Source organism: Pleuronectes platessa, chromosome 23 (genome assembly GCF_947347685.1).
Source record: "Pleuronectes platessa chromosome 23, fPlePla1.1, whole genome shotgun sequence".
Taxonomy (NCBI): domain Eukaryota; kingdom Metazoa; phylum Chordata; class Actinopteri; order Pleuronectiformes; family Pleuronectidae; genus Pleuronectes; species Pleuronectes platessa.
Window position 1 is genome coordinate 6,720,156 of NC_070648.1, and position 26,141 is coordinate 6,746,296.

Here is a 26,141-nt window from a genome sequence, read left to right on the forward strand (position 1 = left end):
AATCAAGCCAAGAGGTGCATCTTGGGAAGATCTAGAGAAGGAAACAACGTTTTCCCAAGAACACTGGCCTCCAAGACTCTGACATTGAAAGAATCCACCAATTGGCTTCATTTCTGAGGTTTAAACAGTTAAAATCTCAGTTGGAGAAACGTTTGTCTCACAGTGGCTAAATCTTTTTCGGTGCTTCTTTAGAAAACCTTCAATAACAATGAAGATTTCATCTGGCACTCTGCGATAAATCCCAGATCAGTGCAGTCCTTCAGTCCCAGTAAAAAAAAAAAAACTAAAGAAGATTAAGGAGAGAGGAGAGCGAATCGAGTTCTGTGACATATTTTACTTCTGAGAGATTATAAGTTTGACCCGTCTCTTTTTTTTGGATTCGGGGTCAGAAGTTAACGCCGCGGTTAAATTCATGAAGAGCTGGAGGCCGTGCAGCTCACACCTCGCCCTACATCCAGATTACATTGTTATTGCTGCATGATGGATGTTGGTGGTGGTAGTGATGGTGGAGGTGAGGTGTGTAGGTCTTCATTAAAAAAACTGAAAAACAATTACACTGCCGGTGGTGTTCTCGGGTGCCATTTTCTTTTTGGCAGTCATCAATCAAAGCCCCACTTCATATGCACGGAGCCTCTCGCCTCACACATAATAGCAGCACTTATCTCACAACATTAACTCTTAATCGTTCTGTCAGGTATCGATCGGCCCCCATGTCCGTTTGCAAAAAAATTCGGAGTACCGGGGATCTGAAGGGGTCGGTGTGGTTCCTGTTTCACCATGTGGTCGTAGAGCTACTGGCTACAGGATACACTCAGATCTATACTGGTTTCACGGACCGCCATTACCTCGCAATATACAGAAGGTATTTATTCCCCCCAAGCGAGGCCGTTCACAGTGGAAGGTCAAGGTGGGGTCTGACACAATGATTCATACGCCACAATTAAAGGCTTCTCCGGACCTTAATTAACATTGATTGGCTGCCGACTAATCAATCCAACCAGTGAGGGACAAGCGAGAAAAGAAGCGGGGGCCCGATCTCGTTTCAAGCCAAGTTCTTAATGAGATGTGGTGTGCCGATCCCCCCCCCGTCCCCCCATGCAGGCTTTATAGGTTCATGAACCCCCGCCCCTGCCCCACACTGCCCCCCCTCTCACCCCACCCCCTCCCATCAGATGTGTGCAGCTTGTCCCCAGCGATGAAGAGCTTACTCCCAGCCAGTGAATGCCAGTCAAATAAATAAGGGGGGTCAAGCCCTGTGAAAGTGAGAAACAATTATAGGGAGGCAGCCCCCTCTCATCTCTGCGGTCTTCCCTTCCTCGCGACCACTTCTGCTTTATTCCGTTTGGATCCGAGTGGGGGGGGGGGGGGTGTTGCAATCAGCGGGTGAGAACACAAGTTAAGATGAGGTGTCACACGGAATTAGAAGTGAGATGGAGAGAAGAGATGCGACTCGCCGGAGGTTGGAGCGTAAACAAATACAACACTTTTCTTTCTTTTTTTTTTGAAGCGTGGATAGACACAGAGCTGCTGGCTTCTTCTACAAAGCAGCGTTCCACTTCTTTGTGACTGTAAAGTATTAAAATGCACAACAGCAATTTTTTTTTCTTTTTCGATGAAACAACGCTGCCCCCAGAAGTTAAGCCTGCGCCGAATCTGGGAGTTTAATCATAGTTTGTAATAACTTCTCCCTGCAGGGATTAAATATCATAATGTGTATTTAATGTGGATTGCAAAACTTAATCCCGGCATAAACATCGATCTTGACCCATATTCAAAATGTCCGTCCCGCGGGGGGGCACCTGCAGAGGGATAAAAAAAAATAAGGCGGGGAATTACAATTAAATGCATTAAGCGCAAATCAATGGAGGAGTAGATGGGGGGGGGATTCGATAGCAGGAGAAGCTGCTCGCGCCACGTGCCACGAGGACTTCACATTTACCAATTAGAAGGGGGGGTTGAGGGGGGGTTAATCGGGATTTCATCAGACCCTGGGCTGTACTGGAGCCCTTTGAACCAGCAGGGGGGGAGAAGGGAAATGGATTCACTTTGACTGACGCATTCAGACATGTGTGTGGTTCACATGTGCAGGATGGGAGGAGGGAGACGGCAGGTGGTGTGACGGTGCTGCAGGCGGCGTGCTCTCACTGGCAGGAGGGCTTATGGGTTACATAAGCAAATGATACAACTACAGAGAAAATAACAGCAATACACAACTTGTAGGCGTTATCAGCTCTCTGAAGCGACAAGGACGCTCAGTCAGACTTAAAAACACGACAATAACAACCCTTGATTTGACAAATGTGGCCTCAAACGGCCAATTTTTTTACCCGCATTATTACTTCTTTTTTTTCCCCACTTTCTTTTCTCCGCCATTCAGTTTTTTCCTGGTCTGCTGTTTGTTGTAAGTGGCAGATTAGAGCTCAGACTGCCAGCTGACGAGGGGCGATGTGGCACAAAGCACCAGAGTCCTATGTAAGCACAAACTGTAATCACTATAATCACCGGCTGATCCCACGGCTGCCTGCGAGGACAGCAAGCGGGTCGACTCCCCTCCGTCTATTGACCACGGACACGGGGCCCGGAAAAAAATAAATGAATGAATGAAGTAATAGACAAAAATAGAGAGAGAGGGAGAAAGAGAGCGGATAGTGCAGGTGCTGTCAAAGCCAGAAAGATTTGTCCTCACTGGAGAATAATGAAAGAGAATTGGTGTGCACCACTGTTCTCTGGAAAATATCAACCGAGCGGAAGATTCTCCAGTTTTTAAAAGTCCAAGTGGAAAAAAATAACTGTGCAGAATCTACTTATAACATACTTAATACTTCTACTTTCCCATAGAATCCATATGAAAGAAATTTAAATACGGTTGAGTTGGCGTTCTGCATCGATGGGACGGCGCCGGCCAACTCTCCCATTTGCTTTTCCGTTAAAAGAAAAAAGCCAATTCATCCAATTCCAAGAATATCCCACACATCGGTATCTGTACGTGTGTTAAGAATAGAAAAACGACCCTCAAAGTGCTTCAGGGGCCGAGAGCGTGAGAGCGAAGACTTAAGTGCTTGTTGGTATCTCTTGGTTTCATGTGCACACTGCAGTGTGTGTCTATGTGTGCGTGCCCGGGCTTTGTGCACACTAGTAAGAGTTTGTGTTTGTAAAGAAAGGGAGGGATCGTTGTGGGAGAAAAAGTGACGGACGGGTCAATATCCGCATCCCTCTGTCGGGACCCATTAACTTCTAGTGATGGTCCTTCATTCATTGTCTTTTCCCCAACTGTGCACCACAGCATCCATCTTTTCTCATTCAGCCTGTCACCTGGTGCAACACCCAAATAAAGCAACAACTTTTAAAACTCCCCCGAAAACGACACGAGAGCCATAAGCACTGTGCATTTAGCTCATCAAGCCATCAGGCGAGTTCCCCGTGGAAGCCTTCAATCAGGGAGGAGCTTTTCAAGGAGCCTTTCAAGGAGCATACGTCTCAGCTTCTCTGTTCGGGGAGTCGCAACAGAATGCAAAATAATCTTTTATGCAGCATCTTCAATTGTTTGAAGTTTCTTTGCAGAAACCTAAAGCTGAGGACGATCAGATGAACTCAATCAACCATGCTGAGGCTCAGTTTTGTGCATGAACGCGCTCAATGAACACGTTGATATTTTTTGGTCAACGCTGACCTGAACCAATCAGTATAGGTTTAGGGGTTACTTTTATTTATATATGATGAACTACAGTGAGAGTGAATGGCGCCCGCATTTTATGACACCGTTTTTTTAAATCATCATCGTATAGGCCATCACCAAACACCAGGAGGGAGTGAGGGTGCTCCCAGTCTGAAGACTGTGGGAGCACACACACACACCGACACTCATTCCCTCACTCGCTCACTCACACAGAGACACAGAGAACTAGTCTAGTTCACGTGAGATAGCAACGTGAACTAGACTATTTCATCTGTATGATCTGAACTTTGAACAAGTTGTTTTTGAGTGTGAACTGGCACAACACTACACTGCTAATGCTCTCCCAGTATTGGGAAGGGTCTGCCAAGTGTATGTGAAATCAGTGATTTTAAGAACTCTACTGTAGATGTATCCGCACAGTGCCAAGTCAAACCACAACACACCAAAGCAACATCCATTTGAGCCTCATCATGACATGATGCTGGAAGCATTTCTCCAGAGTGACCACCTTCATTTCCTGGATTGGTTGTGATGCTGAAAGGAAATCAAATATAAAGAAAATCTGTATAAATAAAGGTTATACTGTGTAAACGTGGATGATTCAACACAGCCATTTAGACACGCTGCTATTACAACCACTAGTTGAGATGCATTGTGGGTAACGTGGATGCCAGGTTCTGATAAGGAACTAGGATGCATGAAATGGAAAAAAAGAAGATATCTGAGGTTCTGCTTCGTCGCTTTTTATCCCTCGAGCCCAACAGCATTATAGAAGTGCAATGAAAAACTATAGGAGACGGAGGCTTTGGTTCCATTTCAATGCAGACTATAATTCCTCCCAGCAGCTCATATTGGGAAAATGCTTTGCACAAACATAAGGGAAGGGAAAACAATCAGAATACAATGGGCTCTATAACAGAATTCCAGTTGACTGTGTGTTGAATAAAATGCCAGTCAGCAGGAGAGATTGAGCCAATCAACCACACATAAATACCAGTTTAATATTGTACTTAGTCTCTCAGCCAGCAACTGAGACGAGTACCTGTAAACACAGTACAGTCGTGAGGATATTTCATATTTCTGAGAAGTGAGCTGCAGAAGTTCCATGTGTAGAAATGTCAAGGAAGTTGTGTGTATCTGCAAACTGCTCAATTCTTTGGGAAGATATTATTCTAAACAATAAAAACAATGTTGAGGGAATTGTGAAGTATTTGTGGCAGCCGACCTATATTTGTGAATTGTTCTTCTGTGGATTACACATATTTAAGTCCCCTAACCAGTGAATCCACCTGACATATCCTGCCTTTCTTGTTCCGCTGCTTCACAATCCAGACCGAGCTGCTCAATGCAGATCAAAAAAACCAGAAGAGGAGGAAGACGGGGGATGAACGTATACAACACAAATACAATGGCTGAGTGTGGGAGTGGAGGATTTTGAAGTGAATCGCTGACGGGAACTCACTGGGCTCAAGCACTTACGCTTGAATGCCACTGCACGAGCACGGAGGAGAAGGAACACGCACGTGAGCACCTACAATTTAACCGGCGATCGATCGATGAGATGAACACCGGGGCTGCAGGTGGCATCGGCAGCGTGCGGTTAAACCATCGAGAAACACCAGGTTCTGTCAGACTGTTTGCATAAACACTACCGGGGAGAGAACATCAGCCATGTTTCCTTTCTTTACAGGATTAGCCGTGTGGAACGAGGCACAGATGAGTCAAGCGGGGACGATGTGCAGGAGCTATATGAGGCTCCAGTGACTCTGGGATGAGAGTTTCATGAGGGGTGGTCGAGCTGAGGTCACGACTGACCATCTCTGATCAGCTACTTCCCGCGCTGACGTCAATTCAATGCAATCTCCACCGAAATGAGCATCTTGTGCTCTTCTCTTCCACCGCTGACAAGCGTAATCCCTCTTTGCCGTTCACGCAGATTAGTAGCGTTCACGAGATTTCACATCACACAGTTTTCCCCTCTCTCTAATATTGTATTTGGAAGATAAGCCGCACTTCAACCCTACGCAACAACAAGCTTAGAAACCCTGCAGTGGCACCGAGGCGCCGCGACTCTGGACGGGAAGAGATGATTAACTGGAACATGGAGTGTTTTAAAAAATCTGGAGTTAATTCTGGAGAATTTATGGTCGGAGGTGGGATATGGATTCACCCGTGAAGCTCTTCTCTTGGTTCTCGTCCAGGTCTCTAAAGTGAAGCGCGGGCTCAGCTTTGACAAACACATGCTTTCCCTGTGTATTTCCGACGAGTGGGCACTTTCGCCGAGCCGATGGCAAAAATAATATTTTGTAAGTGAGAAGAGAGTGGTCTTGTTTTACGACTCACAGTGATGGATTAGACACGTTGAAACAATGGTCACATTGTCTTCACCGGATTAGTTCCATTTGTCCATTTGCCCACTGACTGAGCGCTGCGCCAAGAAAATATCCTGCCTCACAATTTATGGATAAAACTATTTATGGCCACTTGGTTCGTGAGAGGAACTTGTCCAGTTCCTTTAAGAATGTTTCCGTCACTGTTTATTCGATAATGTGTATTTAACAATGGCAGCTACTTGAAAACAATCTGCAGGGCAAAGACTGATGTGGTCACTAAAAGTTCTAGATGCAAATATTTGGTCCTCTAGAAGGCTGCACAATAACAAAACATTTAGTTTGTTTTCTCTGTGTTTCAACGTTCTTAAATCAAATCTGAAATTAATTTGAAACAGTGATTAATAGGACGCTAGTCTGCTATTTCATTATTCTATTTTAAAAATATATAGCTTATCTCACTCAGCTGCAGGATAGTTTTGTCTTTTGAGACAAAAGCTAAGCTGCTACTTTGTCGGACAACACAGGGTTGCGAGGTCAGGGGGATCACCTCAGGGTTATCACATGGGGGGGGGGGGGGACACAATTATTTCAACAAGCCTCTCAAGGCCAATGAGATTGTTACAGGCACAAGAGGTCCCGCCCCCCCGCCGTTTTACATTCTTAAAGTAATTGCACCTAATCTCACATAACCTGACCTGCTCGACCTTTGTCAGTGACTCATGCGTCGCTCCCTGCCCGTCCATACTTGCTGGTGAGCTGCATTTCTCCATTTTCAATCAGATCGACAATTCCAACATTTTTCCCCCAAAGAAAGCAGAGAGACCTTCAAGCAAGGTGAGTAAAGATGGTCCAGCTCATTACCTACATTTTCCTCTATGCCCCAACTGCTTGTTTTTAGAGCTGAGCGACATGGAGCCAGGCTAGCATTCCTTCTATGAACACGACACCAGAACAATTGAAAACCACTCTCCCAATTGGCAGCCCCGGTTCTCTGCCTCCCAGTGTTCCCAGGAAACGTACGCTGCAGGATAATAAAGCAAAGAAGTAGCAAGAGCTGCGCTAGAGGCCAAGTGTTGTTGAATGAGGTTCTGCAGGAGAGCCGACTTCATCCTCCGGCTAAGTGGCACCGGGGCTGTGGTGGATCTGGTGTGGTTAAACAAATGCAATGCCATCTCGGGGGTTGTGATGCAATGTTCCCCCAGGGAGGGAAAGGAGGCACAACACAGGTGAGCACATCCCTGCCTCAGGGCTCCATGGAGTGCAGGGTTGATTGAGTAGATGAGACAGCATGTCCTCTACTCCTCGGGGGGGGGGGGGGGAGACCTTCTGTGCTTGCAATATTTCTCATTGGCCTCGAGAAGCGTGTTGAAAGAAATACAACGGATGTGCTGCACCCCGTTTCCCCCCCTCAGGGAACATTGGTTAAGAACATACCTTCACATATGTCATGAGTAAATAAATTTGAACTGACACCACTCAGGTTTAAGAGCAGTGGTAAACTGTCATATGCTCTGAAAGGATAATCCCGGCAATTATAATACAGATTAAATCAAAAAAGGAAAGTGCAGATTATGTTTTTATGAGAGGTTATGTAACTCAACACAATCTATAGTTTGACTTGTTTATTTGCTCTACTTTGTGGCATCATGACAACTGCTGTATCTCATATCTCTCTAATCTCACAAAATATAACCTCAAACACTTACATTTCTGAATTTTGAAAGCTCAAACCTCTGGGTGAACAAGAATATTTCAGATTTACTTCACCAAAACACTTGGAAAAATATTTAAAATACTTCATTATATCGATGTGAGCCACAAGGGCTCCTTTACAGGATTCATGAATAAGAGTCCTGCGCGGTGTTATTTTAAAAAGGAGTTGTAATCCAGAGGCAGACGGGTCAAACTTTCTCAGCACAGCCTCTTTGGAATGAATCCATCTCTTTCGGTGCCACAACAGGTATCAGGTGAGGCAATTTCTCTCTCCACCTGAAAGGTCAGTCCGTGAGTCTGCACACACTGAGGAGATCTATCTGCTGGTGTGAACACACAATTCCATTAAAGTATAATTTCGGCACATGCCGGGCGGCCCAGGGGGAGTTAGGCTGCGTCCAAATTCAACATTAGGAAAAAAAGGAATTATTGATCAAAATAAATCAGGGGGAAATCGCTTTGATGAGGAAAGTAAAGCTTGAGTTCATATTGCAAGAGTACGGCTTAAATTCTCCAATAAAATACAATTATGCTAATCTACAACAATGCTAATTAATTTGGAATGAGAGTGTTGGAGTTCATGTTGAAATCCAATTGTGCTCCTCCGCACAATGGTAATATATGACCATTCTGTGGAGGACAATAGAGCTCATGTAATGAATCCTCTTTGACATGAATTCAGACATGCATCCACATGCACAGCTTATCGCTGGTGTCGAGGCAGGGGCACAGTCGGCGGCCTTTCAGCGCACACACACACACACACACACACACACACACACACACACACGTCTATCTCAAAAACTAGAAAAAGATAAACTCTGCGAGCTAATCCTCGACCGTTTCCTTGGATGTCTGGAGATACACATCTTGAAAACTGTGCAGCTCGAAAAAAAATAAAAAAGAGAGAGAAAGAGAGAAAGAACTGTGTTTTGTTTAAACTTGTTAGCGATTTCAAATTCTGCCAATATTGGTTCACATATCGTCACACCCACACAAACTGAAACACAACCTTGGAGCCAGGGTGGATATATTCATATAAATAATGCATTGTCCCCACTCTATTGTCTTTGTTTAATCCTGTGAGCGAACTGACTCTGCCTGAAACTAGTGTTTATTGGACTAACACAGCTCCCGCGCACATATCTGCTGCTATTATCATAATTCCACTTACACTGATGTGATAATTAGATAAATGGGCTGGGAGGCCGTGTTGAATGTAAATGATGTCACCGCGCGAGCCGACATACATGTGATTTACATGCTGCTGCTGATAGGACGGCTGCTAATTAAAACACCAGCTCGAGTACTCCGTCGTTATCTCCAGACTGCCCTCGTTTTAAGCAAGGCACCAGGGACTTCTGCCACGGAGTACTGAGAACTCAACATATGATTTTTCACATGCATGATACAATAGCGTCTGATCATCTCCCACGAGATAGCAGCCTCCTTCACTTCTGATCAATAAGGAACATGTTATTATCTTAAAGGGGTTTTGCATTGTACGCACATTTTCCAGAGCTAAACACAACGTTCAGCAACCTCAATTAAAATCTGAACCTTGAAGACTGAATGTAGTTTGTTATAATTCTATAAAAATATTGTTTATTTCAAGCACATTTAGGACAAAAGTTCATTATCACATGTTTAGAAATCTGTTATGAAAACAAGCATTGATTGGAAAAGTGTTTTCTCTCCTCCTCCGCCGCACGGTGAAAACGAACCCGCTGACCCCGATATTCATTTCACAAGGTTAAAAGCACATCTCTTCGATTAAAAGTAAACAGATAACAAAATCGGCAGTGTATCATTTCAATATCTGTCACTGTCAAACAAAAACAAGCGGCGTCTAATCTCCGGGTCCGTGAATGTAAATGACGACGCCCACGCTGTCTCTGCAGGTGACGGCCTGGAGGCAGAGGGGAGGATTGAAATGTGCAATAACTTCAGGAATCGATTCGTTTGGCGGGTGAGGCTTACTCGCTGGGGCCTGGCCGCCGGAAGATTTACGATTTCCGGGGATGAATTTTTTCTATTCCTATGCCGACAAATGATGCTGCTCACCATCATCCTGGTGACGCTTGATTTATCCTCCAGCGAAGCCCCCTGGGACTTCCAGCCCTGTAGGCCCATTCGAGGCTAAACCTCATCCAGGGGGGGGTAGGCGTATAAAAGTGAGGATTGGGTCATATCTTTTTCACAACAGGGATATGAATATTAATGTGTCACACGTTGAAGGAAAGTAATCATTTGAAATGCATGGTGTAAAGACCGATTTATGATGGGCGGGTGGCGGTTTGCACCCATTTGCATCAGCGGCTAAACTGAAATCCGGTATGCGAGAGCACTGGTGTCCCGGCAAACCCACATTTAGATTCATTCATACACTTTATATAGACTAAAAAAGGAATCCATCCTGAAATCTATCCGAGTGACAGGCCCCATTGAACAGCTGACAAGGGGTTAGCCTTTCTGAACCGTCCCCGCTGAGATCTTGAGCCGATCTCGAGAGCATCTCTGCGAGCGGCCAGATTTTTGGGGCCCCCTGATACCCAGCGGTGCCACTGCTGTGCTGGCCTTCAAAGGGGACGGATGGGGAATTTAAAAAAGAAGAAAGGAAACCGAGGAGGCACGAATGCCACTGGTTTGACTTTTCAAGGCATCGAGTCCTGTTTGTTACGCACAAAGAGTGACGACCGCCGCTGCTCCCAGTCAAAGCAGAGCTTCAGGGAGCTTAGTGCGACTGCAGGCGCTGCACAGCCACCACAAAGAGATTCTAATCCGTCGCCGGGACTGTCATTCAATCTGTACTTTAGAAAAATTGGAGGAAAATAAAGTTCTGAGCCTTGTCTGCAAACAGAATGCAAAACTACTCATCGCAACGAGAGGAGAGAATAATACTCCATTCACTGTATTTATAATCTACACACAAAATCAATAGGCACTGGATCACTAATCCCCACCATCTCTCTATCCCTCTTCATTTTCAAGCACACACAGGCACACAAACACAAACACACACACACACACATGCACACACACACGCACACCAAGGCCTTTAAGCAAAGGTTTTTTGTATTTTCAGTCCCTGTCACCATGGTTACTTCCAATGTCCACCTTGGGCCGGTTTGTTTTTCCAGCACTTTCCGTCTTCAAAGCCCCTTTTTTCAAAGTCCCTAAAACCGGAGTGCTTCTCTAATGGACATATGCAGTGCTTGGCTTATAGGAGGGAGTTCAGCTGCTAATTGCCTCAAATCACAAAGACACAAACCAGTACCTCTCACAACAAACCGCTCCATACCAGCCACAAGGTTTAGAATACATCTGTCGGTACAGCTGCTGTTTTGCGATCATCAAGAGAAATAAGAGAATGAAATAAGAGAATGAATGAGACGGAGTGTGACCTTGGAGGATTTTTAAACGACCATCGTGTTGAACCTCCTTGTACCTTTAAAATGGCCGCCCTTTGTTGCCTCGAGTGACAATCAAATATTCCTGTGTTGACCGATCGATGGTAGCCCCCCCCCCCCGACCTTCCTCATTCACATCTCAATAATGAAAGATGAGCAGGGGTTACGAGTAACCTTAGTGTTCGATACAGGACAGGTCAGGACGTCAATAGCTTGGCGAGGGTCCAGGTATTCCATTGGCATGCGTGAAATCCCCGCCCGGTCTTAAGGAATTGTCCGGGGGGAAGAATCACGGCCGGGATTAAGAGCTCTGGCTCGACTGAACTCTGCTGTCTCCTCCGTGTCAATATGCTCAGGGCACTGTCAGTCACAACTTAAGTCTGAGAGGAAAGTAATTTACTGGCCCATGGAGGCACAGAGGTCTCATTCATTACAAGATGTACTGGTTATGTTAATGGGAGGAGGGCAGCGGCGGAGAAATACAACTTGGGTACATTTCCTTTTTTTTTTGCAATGTACCCATGGATGTACAGAGAACCATCCCTGGAGCTGTGAATTATCATGATTTAAAAAAACATAGTCATCTTCTGTTGAACGGCTCACCAGTTAATCAACTAACCGTTTTTAATTTACCGTTTTAGAATTTGTACAAACATCAGAGGCCCCTAACTTACATCTAACGTCTTCCCTCTAAAGCTCGGAGTCCGGAGCAGTATTTCACGAACACCGTGTGCGACTGCTTCAGATTTATGTGGAGCTTTTTTTCCCCCTCTGACAGACCGCGAGTGCAAGCGAGGTGAACAAGGACTGAACAAGAAGTACAAAGACTGATATAGTTCCGGCCCCTTTCCCCGGCACTAGCAGAGGTGACGGGGCGTCTCTTGTATTTCACCCCACGCAGCACCGCTGTCCAATTGAGTTTGTCAAGGGAAGCCGAGACATTTAGCTGTCTTTTAAGTTCCCTTCCACACCAACAGGTCTCCTGGGACACAGCCTGAGGAGAAGGGGAGTCTCAAACTGTGGAGCGTGTCAAGCCGGCTGTTTCTGCTCGGCGTGTTTCCCCCTACACCGGTTTGTATTTGGTGTCATCGTCTGAAGCAGAAGATTTTTTGCAAACCACGACGGAAAATGACAATTTCTGCAGAGCACACGCTGTTGTGATGTCGGACGGAACATGGAAATGTTATCCTCGCCTAATTCCATCATCTCCGGGATCTATTAGGACCTGAGGCCTGTCTCTAAAGAAGGATTTGTCGAACCTGTTTCCCACAAAGACATCTCAAGGTTAACCCGAGCTCTGGTGCTATGGTTTCTATCGCTGCAGATGGAACCTCAAATGAAATGATTTTTTATACGAGGGTAAATATCACCAATCAATAGCATGGAAAGACAGAAACCATATTTTGCACAAATGGAAGTGTAAGTGAAATTCATTTTTGACTGGGATGAGGAGGGGTTTGACCTATACCGCCGCAAGCCACCAGGGGGCGATCAGGATGCTTTGGCTTCACTTTTGATGATGTACAGTCTTTGGTAGCTAGTAAATTAGTAAATTGTATGAATTAGTTGCTGATAGCTGTATTCTTTCTTGTATTCCTAACTGATTGGTTCATTATTTTCCAAACTGAAAAATACATGTAATGACCGAAACTGATTGGGCGACAGTATTTACCCTAGAATCCAAATTTCCTATAAAATAAATTATATAAAAATATGTAAAGTATCCTTTATGACTCTATGTACAACTGGTGTTATATTATTTTTACCTTTTGTATTGTTATTTGACTTTTTGGTTTACAAGTCGTAGGTTTGTTTCCCCAACTCTTCTACCTTGCTGAGTTTTATTATTTCATGCTCCGGGCACCAGGCTAATTTCCCAATAGGAATCAACAATTCAATCATCTCTATTATCTTTTATTAAATATACAGACAGCAGGTCACTGGCCTTGCTACAGTTCGGAGCGCTTTCATGTCAAGTTGCATCAGGGTGGGGAAGGCCGAGGGTGAAGCAGCCGAGAAAGCAACCGGGATCCATCCAGCAGCAGCGTCCTCTCAAGACGGCTCTTTAAAGTTTGACGTCAAACCGAGATCTCTGCGGAGGCAAAATTCAAATTCTGATCCCGTAACTAATTTGAGCCGCAGCAGATTGGGGTTTGAAGTTGCGAGCGAACAGCATTGTAAGCAACGGTGTCAGGGACCGGTGGACGTTAAGTAAATTCCATCAGCTTCTCAAGGTGACATGAGAAACTTGATTGCGCGGCAGCGGTGTCGGCAGGCAGGGCTGAAGGATGAGGCATCTTTTATCTCTGCTGCATCCCTCCCCCCCACCCTCCCTCCGTCTTTCTCCAGCTGTAAAAAAAAAAATGTCTCTGACTCTCTTCTTTTACCGTCTCTCCTCCTTCCGCCTGCACAGCCTTTGTCATGGCTCTTATGCCATAGATTAAAAAGCCGAAGGTTTTAATTTCATTAACAATAATTAGTCGCGTGAGCCAAAAAAGGGCGCTTAAAGAAAAGTCTGCTTCTGGATCGTCAGGGGCTAAATGTTACCCTCCATCTACGATATAATGCAGACAAATTCAAGCCAAATTTATGACTCCTCTGGACTCTGCCAAAGTGAAGTTGAACCACTAGAGAAGGTATTTGCATCATCAGCAGTATGCCTAGTCCACAGCCTGAGTTTTTCTCTGGCTCTTGTTTGGCTCCTAAGGACCTTGGCCTCCTCACGTTTGGACTGATTAGCCTCAGACTGCATAAAATAAATATGATTTCAACAAACCTCTGCCAGGGCTCAACAGTTCTCTTATGAAACCACATTTAAATCCACTAGATTGTTGATCTCCATCAAAACGTACACGTTCATCGATTCCCTACCCTCTAAATATGTCATTATTCACAAATGATTCACAGAGAAACCGCAAATGGTCCATGATCCGCGACTAAATGTTTCCCTGTGCCAAACCGCATCCAGCCGACAAGTTGTGAGGTTAATCCATCCAAAACCTCCTTGGTTAAAGTAATTACAGCATAAAGAGGCTTAATAATTACATGAAATAAAAGAAGTTGAAAGAAATATAAATGTAAATATGTATAATCCGTTTGTTAAGGCTACATTTGCCCTTATTACCATGTAAATAACCTATTATAAGTGAGTAGACAAACTTAAACTTTGGAATTGATAAATTAATGAATTTTCACCAATTGCTTTTCTTAAAAACTTCAAATACAGATCAATCCAGAATTGCTACAGTACTTCACAGACAAGCCAAGCATCCCGTTCAATTCCCTAACAAGCACATCACCATCCCCCCCGCCACAGTCATTCAGCTCCCACTCTCTGTCACCCCCACTCCAACGAGCATATACATGACAAAATTGGATCCGTGTCGGCACCTGCAAAAGCCATTGTCGTGCATTATAAAAAAGTGCTTTTGTAAATGGTGAGTGGGCGGCAACACGAGTTTGTGCATCGTTATGGTGCCGCGTTACTCCGCCGCTTCCAAAAGCACTTTCCCTTAAAGATCTGCACCCGACTACGGCACAACCGCGGTCCAGTGGCTGGGGAGGCCATTGATGGAATTAAGGCTCATGAATAAGACGCGGCGCGAGTGAGAGCTCTCCCACTGTGTAATATTGACATGCTCCCTGGTCAGAAAATAGCCCGGTATAATTAGCCTTCACAAAGCGAGTGTGGGGGCCAGCGGGAGAGGCCACTCCAGGCAGACAGAGCCCTGGAAGGGGAGCCGGCGTGTGCCTCTGGATACGAGCGACTGGTCGGCCGAGGTGGACGCACAATCAGCCCCGGGGATCGATGAAAGACGGATCTTTCATCGGAGAGGTTAACTGCCACAAATCATCTCTCTGAATCACGAGGCCCAGAGAGTGATGAGCGCTCTGAACGCATGCTATTGAATGGTGTTTCCAGGCCCAGCATTTTTAACCACACTCAGTTGAGTCTAAAAGGTTGTCGGTCTTTAATAGAGATTGTTTATTTTATTTTTTATGGAGCTTTTGCTAGGACGAATGGGGCAGGGTAGGTAATGCTCAAGGCGAGGAATGAGGCACCGCACACAGCTAGTGATATCACTTTTCTTTGCTTTTACCCTAAATATTCAAATTCAGAAGACCCTGCATACACAGTGGTATTCAGAGCAGGACCCCAAGACCTCTAAAGCCTTTGCAAAGGTAACATGTATGACAGAAAGGCCAAAAAAGTCTCTAGAACCCATTTAAGGAGGATGGCATTATTGTCAAACTGCCAATTAGCCGCTCAGGCACTATTTATCGTCGAGGAATCTAAAATCTTAAAGCACTGAACGACATGCACAACTTAGAGCAACAGAATCCCTCCAGAACCAGGTCAGCTGCAGAGTCTCTTACTGGATCTGTACAGAGCTCAAGTGGTACAGGCTCTATCAAATATTCAGCTCAATGGGTTTGATCAAAGCGAATTATGCAGCTATGCAATGGTGCACCGATTGTGTCATCAGCGTTTTCAGTTTAAAGATCTAAACATTTCGGTTTCATCCTTTTTTTCAAATTAGCCACGTGGGTGAATTCGAGACAAACATCCCTGTGACAAGAAGAAGGCCATTTCTGAAACACTTGTATCTGAGAAATCTTCAACACACTTCTCAATGTCTCCTCTCGCCAAAAGGGAAATGAGGAGACTGTGGCTGAACGAGACCAGGGTTATAAGACCGGTCCTTTGTGAGGTGCTAACCGTGGGCAGCCATCAGAGAGTCACAAAGGAAACGAGGTGAAACCGCTGCTTGTGTCGCTGCCTTGATTCTGGAAGGGGGGGGGGGGGGGGCATGTGGCATGAATGTAGATCCCACTTTGGCTGCCCTCGCATGTACAGCACCCGGAGAATTTGAACAGCGGCCACTCGGTTCATGCCGAGCGTAAGCCAATTAGAAAGCAGGGTGACGTGACGGAGAGACCCAAAGAGAGAGAGAGACGTGAAAGTGAAATAGAGGAAAGTGGAGAGGAGGGCTAAGGGGTAGAGGACGGATTCTGAGTCAAACAGTAATTGAGAGGAGAGGGAGAAGAGACAGAGAGAGGGGAGGAGAGCAGGATTAAGGGAGGTGGAGAGGGCCGTGTAACAACTCAACGCTTTCTCAGCCGAGTTGGAGTCATCGCTCGTTTCGGTGGGACGTCAGAACCTCCTCCCAACCCCCGAACTCTTAAAGATGAGTCATTTTCAAGTGATGTTCGATGACGAGCATCGCGTCGACACAATATCATGTTTGAAATATCCGTGACAAATTCCGGGAGTTGTACAACAGAGGGGAAAACCTAGAAAGCTGTGGCCTGGTATAGAGGAAAAGAGAAGTTTGAGTCTTTAAAAAGTACAACAAAAAAAGCATTGTACGTATTAAATAACCCAGTAAAAGGATAATGTGGCTGGTAAAACATAATTTATCACACTTATTTTAGATGCTGTGAATTATTAAAGCATGACATGACACATATAGCATAAGTCCCACATAGTCCCGCATCTAAGATAAATATCTAGGAGGCCTTCCTTTCATTGGCTGAGTTACTGAAGCCGTTTACATTATAAACTGCTCTGCAAAACACAGCAGGTATAGACAAAGACGCCCCCCCCCGGTCCCCCGTCCCCCCCAGGCAGAGAGCAAGAGTGAGGTGGGGTAATCATTTTGTTGTCTGGGAGATTCAGATGCTCTGTGCCAAAGGCTGGCGAGGTATCCCGGTGTCTGTGGAGTCACTGAAAGTTTTATTTGGCGACACGGTGGCCCCTCGGTTTGCACGCCGACCGCGCAGTGAAAAAAAATGAAATGAATTATGTCTCACGGTATTTTGATGTTTGCCTTTGTTTCACTTAAGTGATTAATGGGGCTGGATTCCATTAGATGTGCTTACTCGCAGCGACGAGGCTGCCCCTGCCAAAACGGAGACAGCAGTTTGTTTAGGCTGTTTATGTGGCATCGCATAAACTAACAATTCTCTATTATAATCCTGTTTACACGACACGCAGACAAAATCTTTTCTTTAGGAGATGACCTGCCTGCTCACCCTCGTCCCATTTAATCAAAGCCATCGCAAACATATCACCGCCGCGTCATTTTATACTGCCATTTAAAAAGGCATTTCGCAAATTATTAAAATTAAATTCAACACTAGTCTTTGCCAGACAAGTTGAACGGAAGGTCACGACTCACGCAGCTGTTGCCCATGGCAACTGGGAGGGGGGGGGGGGGGGGGGGTTGTTGAATAAGGTTAGAGGAGGAAGTCTGATGGGAACAAACTGTATTTGAGATGATTTAGTATTGTAGAGAAAAGTGAGTTATGAAAAATAAATGATAGACATTGACTCCAGACTGTTTTTACGTTGTCCAAGAACCCAGGAAATCGCCATGTCCTAAACCTTATAGGTGTGAAAAATGCCAAAGAATGGACATGAATATCGGTTTGGATGTTAACTTTAATTGTTTCAAATTACATTTTTTTAATTTGGTGAACCTTGTTGCATTCAAATTGGAGTCTCACAGTCCGGTTGTATATCGATATAAAATCTGCAATTTCTATCCAGATAGGTTCACCAAATTTTAATAACCTCAACCTCTTGATCAGGACTTGAATTAAACCACAGCTTCTGACATGCAGGCTGCCCAGTGGACCAAAACACAGATAGTTAAAAGCATTGCTAAAAATAAATATTTGGCATAAATTACGTCCACTTCTGTTAACCGTCCCTCAAGCAGACATTCCTCAGGATCACTCCTTCCACTCAGACCCTCAATTAAAGCGCCACAACTTGACAATCGCAGATATTCATCTGAAGATCAGAGTCGTTTTTCTTTCTACGGCGAGGGGTCGACTGCACCGATGAAAGAACTTTTGGATCTCGTTCCAAAAAACCGAACCATGAATCAGCAAAGGAGTGAAGGGATGTTGTTTTTTATCTTGGCAGCTAAGATGATGAATAGCAGGCAAAGTCTTTAAAGGTCGGTAGAAGTTGCATGTACTCTCCATGTTGGAGGGGGGGGGGGGGGATGGATCCAGGACTTAAGGGCAGAAGGAAGAGGCGGAGCAGGAGACATCAAATGTGTATGTTGGCACCTGCCTATTAAAAAAGGAAGACGCAGAAGAAGAACATGGATGAAAGCTGGTGGAGCGGAGCAGGGAACATATCAGAGAGAGAAGGGAGAACTCTGCTCCCTGCACTCTGACTAACCACCTGCTCCCTTCTGAATTAGCCCTTTCTTTACTGTTTGGACTCATCCAAGTGAAACTCACTCCCATGGCTGACAAATGGACTGAGGCCTCCCACTTCCATTTCTTTTTTTTTTATTTTACACGTTATAAAACCCAATGTTTAGTCAGCCACCACTGTGACGGCTATTAATCTGACACCAGAAGAGCCTGCAGCCAGCTCCGGGCTTCCTCTGGGTAACGCCAAGGAGGCCAAGAATAAAACAACATTTTGTGAGAAACGGACAAAGTTCTGGATTCTTTGGCAAAGCGATAAACTTGTAGGGGCCGTAATAAAGTCTATGGGGCATTCGGCTGGGAATCCAGAAATGGAGCCTGTTACGGTCGATTCAAACCAGTGGCATGGGCAGAGTCAATCCCCTCCTTTTTACTTTTAGTTTCTCCTGAGAGATGCCAATCCTCCTCATGCCGCGGACACGTCCTTATGCATTTCTCATTTGGCCACCCCGGGACTCGTCCTCCGTCTAATCACAGTGTGTACGGCCGTGTCAGGAGAACCGGGCTGAGCCAGCTTGAAAATCCTGGCCACTAATTGGGTTGAAATTAAAAGCGGCAGGTTCTTACCGAAGAGGACGGGAGCAGGGATGGGAAAAAACAGAAACGAGAGAAGATAATGAAAGTCAAAAACTAAACCTTTTTTTGATTTAAAACAGTATTTGCGGAAAGCGGGTTACATAAAGGGCAGGGGGGGGGGGGGGGCGGGGTATGGACAGATGGGAAGACGGTTTAAATTCCCGCAGTAATCCAAAGAGGTTAGAAATGTGTTTGTTTTTCTGCTTGTTTGTTTCAGAGCAAAAGATGGGGGTGTCTTTATCTCCTTTTATTAATATCATTTTGCATATTAATGCCGGCTGCGGAACCGCCCACCCTCCTCTATCTGCTCATAGTCAAACAACAGGCAGTTGTCTCCCCCCCCCCACCCAGCTGCGCTCATCGCTCTCGGTCTTTGTTCGGTAATTGTCAGGTGCTCAACGCAAAATTGTATCACAGAAAAACAGCCTGGAGCCGGGAGGAAACTAGACAAACCAATGACTCTTGCAAAAAAAGAGGAGGGAGGCTCGCAGTCAGGACCTCATGGAAACTCTGCTGAGTGATTGATGCAAAATGTGCACTTGATATAATGTAATACCCTATGTGCTGTTAAGTGCTGGAATATATCTTGTGTTTCCAGTACGAGTGGCCCAGTAGGACTCAAATGGCTAAATGCTGCAACAGTGGAATTAAAGTGTCGCGCCGCCTCTTTTATCACAATCTGCGGAAAGCAAACCTTTGATAGAACACAGCACCTGTGTGATATTTGCACTTTGGACATGGAAGTCGTGTATCGTTTTCATCTGACATCTCAATGGGTTTATGTAAATTGTACCTTTTTAAACAAAGGAGGCCACTTGCTGCTCTAGGCTCTGGGGGTCATGCATGAACAATGGCCGTGTTACACTCACATCTGCTCAGCTTGATCACATCTCTCTGAATGTCAAAGCCTATTTGCTTAAATTAAAGACTGCATTCTTTTTATTACCGACTCTAGCATTATACTTCCATGGGAGGAGACTCACTTATATCAGATAATGCCGATATATCCTCACTTTATTTGGCTCAGGCTTCAATAAACACTGGTTCCTACATTTCCCAGGGTGCAACTTGAGAGAGCTTGTCTACAGTCAACACGTTTATGAGCATTCAAACAGCCAGTTTACTTTTTAACGGAGGCATACTCGGGAATAATTAGTCATTAAAACACGGAAAATCTGGCTCCTGCACAGATCAGTGCTGCGTTTCTTTTAATGATGTTTTATTTGATGCATCATCCCATTTAAATTATGCAGAAATAAATACATTAATAAATAGATTAATGTCTTTACGCTGCACATCTCTAAAAGGGGAAGTGAGGACAGGGCTTACAACAAGAAGTTAACGGGAACATTAGTGACTTTCATAACTCACTTGAGAAACTACTTCCCACATCCTTGAATATTTGGCGACGAGGCAAAGAGCATACCTCAGATTTCTCCTTTTCCACCCAAAGAACCCACACCCCTAATATCCGGCTCGAAATGAGGGGATTTAAATGAAGATGGGCGCAGAGCCGAAAGAGATTCTACGGCTAATCCTGCCGCCCCCCCCCCCCCCCCACTGCTCAAACAAATATCTCATCAAATCCTTCAAGTCTGAAATAAGGTCAAAAGCCAAGGATAATGAGAACGGCAAACGTATGGGAAAGATCATCTGCGAAGGACAAAGGGATCCTCCCATCTGCTCCTCCTCCCTTATCCCTCAATCACTCCCGTCTCCCTGTCAGCACACGGTCTCGACTGACGGCAGCGGAGTCGTTTGTCTTGTGCAGCCGGCTCAAAGTGCGCCGGGAGTAAATAATGGGCCCGGAGGCATTTGTTTTCCACATTAATGTCATTAACAGGAAAGGCTGTCAAATGTCAACTGTCACAGGGCCATTAGGTCCAAAAACCACAGGTTGCATCCGGTTGGTTTTTTTATCGTCCTCGGAGGACTCATCAAGCTGTTGTGTCTATTAACCTTCATTTGTGTCGTGTGCATAAACACACAAACCGCCAGACGATGAAAACATGTTTCGTCTTTGTTGCTTGAAGTTTGATGACAGGGCGGCGCGGAGGAAGCCGCAGACACCAAAACAATAAATTTGAAAAAATGATTCAATGAAAGACACAAAAAGGAGGGTTTTAAAAAGACGGAAGAGAGGAATGTGTTTTTGTGTTTGTGTGTTTGGATGCGGCTGCTCGGGGGAATGTCGGGCTCTGCTCCTTCGTGACCTGCTTCTCTCCTTCAGGGGTCATGCACCAGCCGGCCACAAAGCTATCTGCCGTCCCTTCAGGTGCCTGCCGAGGTCTCCCGTGATACCAGGTGATATATAGCTTTGATATAGCCTGTAATTACTGTCCGTGAAGGCCACGCCGCCTTGGGGGGGGGGGGGGGGGGGGGGGGGGGGACACTGTGGGGCTGTGATGAGAGAAAAAGGTTCAGCGTTGTTTGATAACACACGAGTGTCTCCGGACTCCCCGGCGAATTCAAAGATCGGGGGTGGAAGTGGAAGTGGATCTGGACGCGGGTGACGGAGAGAAGAAGATACAACAGACGCCTCAGCTCCCAAACAATAAGCTCCAGAAATATCCCACAAGGGAAGAGCAGTGATTATAGAAATCACAGAGAGCAGCCTGGAGTGTGTGTGTGTATGTGTGTGTTAGTTTGTGTGTAATATGCAAATGTTCTCCAATTGTGCTAAATGGATGTTTGGTAGCAGGTTTCAATAACAGCTTCATTAGCCTCCATCGAGCTGGCAACGCGGCTCCACCTATGGGCGACGGGTTTATCTGGAGGCCCGGGGACGCTCACGGTGAAGAGGGGGGGGGGGGGGGGGGGGGCGGCGGCTGAAAGACACCCATTCATTTGGGCCTGTCACAGTCGGATGTGAGACAACCTTCGTTTTTTTAAGAGAGGCAGTCCTCGCAATATCACCGAGGCGCCGGTTGCACTGTGAGCTCTCACTTGAAACACCTTGCAGTGGAGGCCCCGGTTCACATACACAAACTTTTGACAGCTGAATATCAATGGGGCACTCTCGCTGGCCTGGGGGACCGGGAGGGGGGGGGGGGGGTGAACTCCCAGAATGTGTATTGACAGCCCGAGAGAATCGGTGACATGACTGGGCGTTTGCCGGAGACGGATGCGCGCCTGGCACGGAGATGGAGCCGGCGGCCGCTTGGCTCCTCTTCAGACGAGACTTGAATGCTAACTACCTCGCTTGCCAGTCACCGCGACTTAACCGGTGCCCGAGGGAGAGGCAGGTGTTAGACACCGGTTAGAGGGGGGGCGGAGAAAAACGGCTCGAGAGGAAAATGCTGTCACCGCACTCACAATCATGCTAATTAGAGTTTAACCCAATTAAGGTGATATTTAGATTATGACACTTTAACCAGGTGACTTTTTGTACAAATTAAGACTGAAATTAGATTAGTCTCCGACATTTGAGCCAACGAATGTGTCCCAATTGAATATTGATTAATTGAATCAGCCATTTCTACACACAAACAAGTATTTATGCCAATTCGCCACCACAAACAACAACAACATAAATGAAGCGTGTCCATTTTCTGTGTTGGTTTTGTTTTCCATCGCCAATAACAGGAAATCAAACGACTCATGGAAAAAACACCATTAGGGGAATTCAGTGTCTCCAGGCACAGATCTGGAAAGGCAACAACAACTATAAAATATTCTGCTGCATTGAAAGCAGAACTATTCAACACATAAATGGGAGGAATTTGGAACAACAGAGTCATTCCAGAGCTGGACAAGCATCTTGGTAACAGAGGTGATCAGTGAAGGATTTCAACAGTGACAGGTTTGAACTGTTTGGCCTCAATTCTAAAGTGTCTAACAACTGCAATAGTAAGAATTGTGTTCATATCATTTTTTTACAGTTTTTATTATTGGAAACATTTCTAATATTCAGTTTTTCTTCGCCATTCTAAGGTATGTGCGTGTAGTTTGAGAGTAAAAAGTTAATTTAACCTATTTCAGCATTACATTGCAACATAAAGTCTAAGTGGGTTCTGAATATTCCCTGGATGCACTGTATATGCTTTAATCAGATTCATTACATTGTTTGGGTTCTTTCTAGAAATTAAGTTATAGTGTGTTTGTGTATGTGTTTGTGCGTGTGTGTGTGTGTGTTTGTGTAGACATAATGCATGGTGTATAGATAGAGATTGGGATAAGAGGGGAAAATCCATCTGAAATATTATTGACTGCTGATATTGACTAACCGGAAAATATGTGGTACAAATCTGAGAACAAGACTAAAATAACCTCATGTATGTGTTGTTGTTTTTTCATTACACTTCATACATGGAGTCGGCTCTCGGTGCCCCGGCTGTGACCTCTGCCTCCATCACTGTTTTAAGTGATGGAGGCTGTTCAAATTGCTTGTTGCCGTTTGTGTTGTCATTTTCTTTTTAACCCCCGTGAGCTTAGCCGCAGGTACCTAGCTCTAACGGCTCTGACAGCCCAACAATGGAATAGTCGGGGGTGGCTTTCAATTCAAATTTTTTTTTCGTTTTGTTTTTCCCCATTCTAACCATCGCATGCTAATGTGGCGTTGTGGCAAATATCATTGAATCCTCACGCTGCCATCTCCGCTTTGGCACCCTCCCTTTAAAAAAACGATTTCAATTCCACCCACACCTTCCATCCACTTAGTTATTCCTCTCCCAAGACAAAAGGCGGGAATCGGGTTGTGTTACCTTTTTTCGCGTCAGTGTGAAGCTCGTTAGCATCGAGATGGTAAGAAATAAAAAAAAGTGCTTTTCCCTCGAACGCTATGTTAGTTTTGTGTTCTTGACAGGAGCAGGCCCATTGATTCATTCCTGCGGGGATTTTTTACTGTGAGTGGGCGGCTGCAGAACAACGGAGCTACAGGGTGCAACAATTATCTGACAACATGTTTCAAACTAGCTCTTTTTAACCGTCAGCTGCCTTTCACGCGGCTGATTATCCGAACTCCGTGGCACCGAACTAAAAAAGCCGAGAGCAATTGTTAGACACGGCCCCGGGGCTCCATCAGGATTCTCAGACTCCACGAGGTTGGAGCTGAAGCTTTGGAGAGAGAAAGAGATGGACATACGTTAAGCTGAGGCACTAAAGAGAGACGGAGAAATGTAAACGCAGAGCAGCAATTTAGATAAACTCCGCTCCTTCTGAGTGCTCAAGGGTGTTTTGACCTCAAAGGCAGAGAAACTACTCGGAGAACGATATCCAACGAGAGGAGTCTTCATTTCTGCTCTAAGTGCTGCAATAAGTCAACACAAGACTGTGCAAGTTTGACTGTGCATATATTCACTCTGCACTCGCCCTGAGCTCTCACACTCTCTTGTAACCAGACGACTTGGTTAAAGTCCTGAAGCTCCTCCACATTAGGGCTAAGTACTATGGTTCACATCCAGGGTTCGGACCTTCGTCTTCGAGCCACGGTTCCGTTCACACCTCGTTTTTGTCGTGGCTGTTGTGGATCTTCAACAACCAACAACTCAGGAGAGGATACAGAAAGAGGAGTGTCCGTGTCGCTTCAGGAACATCAGCGTTCCATTTACACTACGTACAGGGCACTCAGGGTACCATCCATGGGTCAAGTCGGTCAGTCTCTCTGGCATAAACCGTCCAGCAGCTCCAGGGAATAAATCCACCAAATGACTCAGACTCTAGAGAATCGAGGCATCTTCTCCCAAGTGGAGAAAACACAGAGACTTTTGTGAAAGTTAAAACACTCGACCCTCTCCGACCTGCCCCCTGGTGGCTCTAAAGCTGCTGGTCACTTCTGTGTGTTGGTTTCAGATCAGGCTCCATGTCATCAAGCACATTTGTGATTTGACAAACACCTGACGATGGATTCATAGTGTTTTCAAATCCACATTGATTTGTGCCAGGTGAAGAAATATGCGGCTGGCATAGACAAGCAGGTATAATGAGGTTCATGCTCTTTGGGATTCTTGACTTAATTAAACTATATATACACCATATTGTTTACTCAGAGAGAGGCGTGTGTATTTATAATATTATAAAGAAAAGACGCTCTTCTAGCAAGTTCGCAAGTTCTACATTTAAAACAATATAGAAAATATATATTCATGGGCAGCAATGTCCTGATCTTCTCATTTCTATAATGACGTTGACATGAGCTGCTGACAGAACCTTTCATCTGTGTACACATGTAACAGAGCACAGTGTGATTAACACTTATGTCAACATATACACGCTCCTACGTACTGTGAATACTCAGTAGGATGTCATATTGTGATTCAAACGGATATATGTGTGTACACAATGGGACTAAACTCACAATACTCCACATTCATTTATATATTTTCCCAAGTATGACCTTTGGATTAATGTCAACAGAAATTGCTGGGTACATGCGTGTTGTGTAGATCTGGTTCATTTCATAACTTTGCTGTCTGATCCATATAAACATGAATTGATTGTTACTGCAGGAAGAGAAACTGGTGTCAAGCAGAAGCTGAGGTGTGAATAACAGCATCTCATTACCTGAGGACTGATGATGTTTCTTCAACAAACAGCTCCTTCAGTCAATGACTCAACAGTATTTAACATTTTACTTGCGAGTGTGAGTTTGTGTGATTTTGTGTGTGTGTGTGCAAAACATCCAAATATTCACGTTCCAAACAACTATTTTTTGTGTTACTATCGATGATATATCTTTACCATAACTACTAAAGAAAGAGGTGTTTTAAATAATTCCATTAAGTAATACGTCTGCTACATACTATGTGTTACAGGGATAAATGCCTTCTTACCTTTGGGACATGATCTTGTACGCATCAGGCAGGTAACACCTCGTGTTCTCCATCTGCGCCGGGTCCGCGTCGCAGATCTTATCGTCGGTGCGCCCGTAGTTGGCGCTCTCGATCATGATGACGTCGGTGCCCGGGCAGCGCAGCTCGATGGGGTAGCTCTCGCACGACAGCTCCCTCCTCACCACGGCCATGGGGACGGGCGCTCGACTAAAGGCTGCACAGCAAAAAGAAAAACACAACTTTAGTATTTCTTATTTTACATAATCTCTTCTCTACTCTGGATAAAGGATTCTAGCTCTTATGAAAACAACTTTATGCGGGAGTTGCACTCAGTGTTGAATAAATAACAACAATAAAAAAGAATCTATATATTCCTGCAGGGAAGCAGGAGAACCGATGGGCGGCCCCCTTGCAATCAAAAGGTCTGACT

General features: G+C 45.1%; 1 protein-coding gene across 1 annotated transcript in view; it reads right to left on the minus strand.

The window, feature by feature from the left end:
• The window catches only part of LOC128430603 (adhesion G protein-coupled receptor L3), a 124,339-nt gene extending 98,419 nt beyond the window's left edge, over positions 1-25,920 (minus strand). The window contains exon 1 of the mRNA XM_053416707.1: positions 25,712-25,920. Coding sequence (XP_053272682.1) covers positions 25,712-25,902 — 191 coding nt within the window. The 5' untranslated portion in view covers positions 25,903-25,920. The remainder of the gene's footprint in view (positions 1-25,711) is intronic.
• Positions 25,921-26,141: the final 221 nt, after the last annotated feature.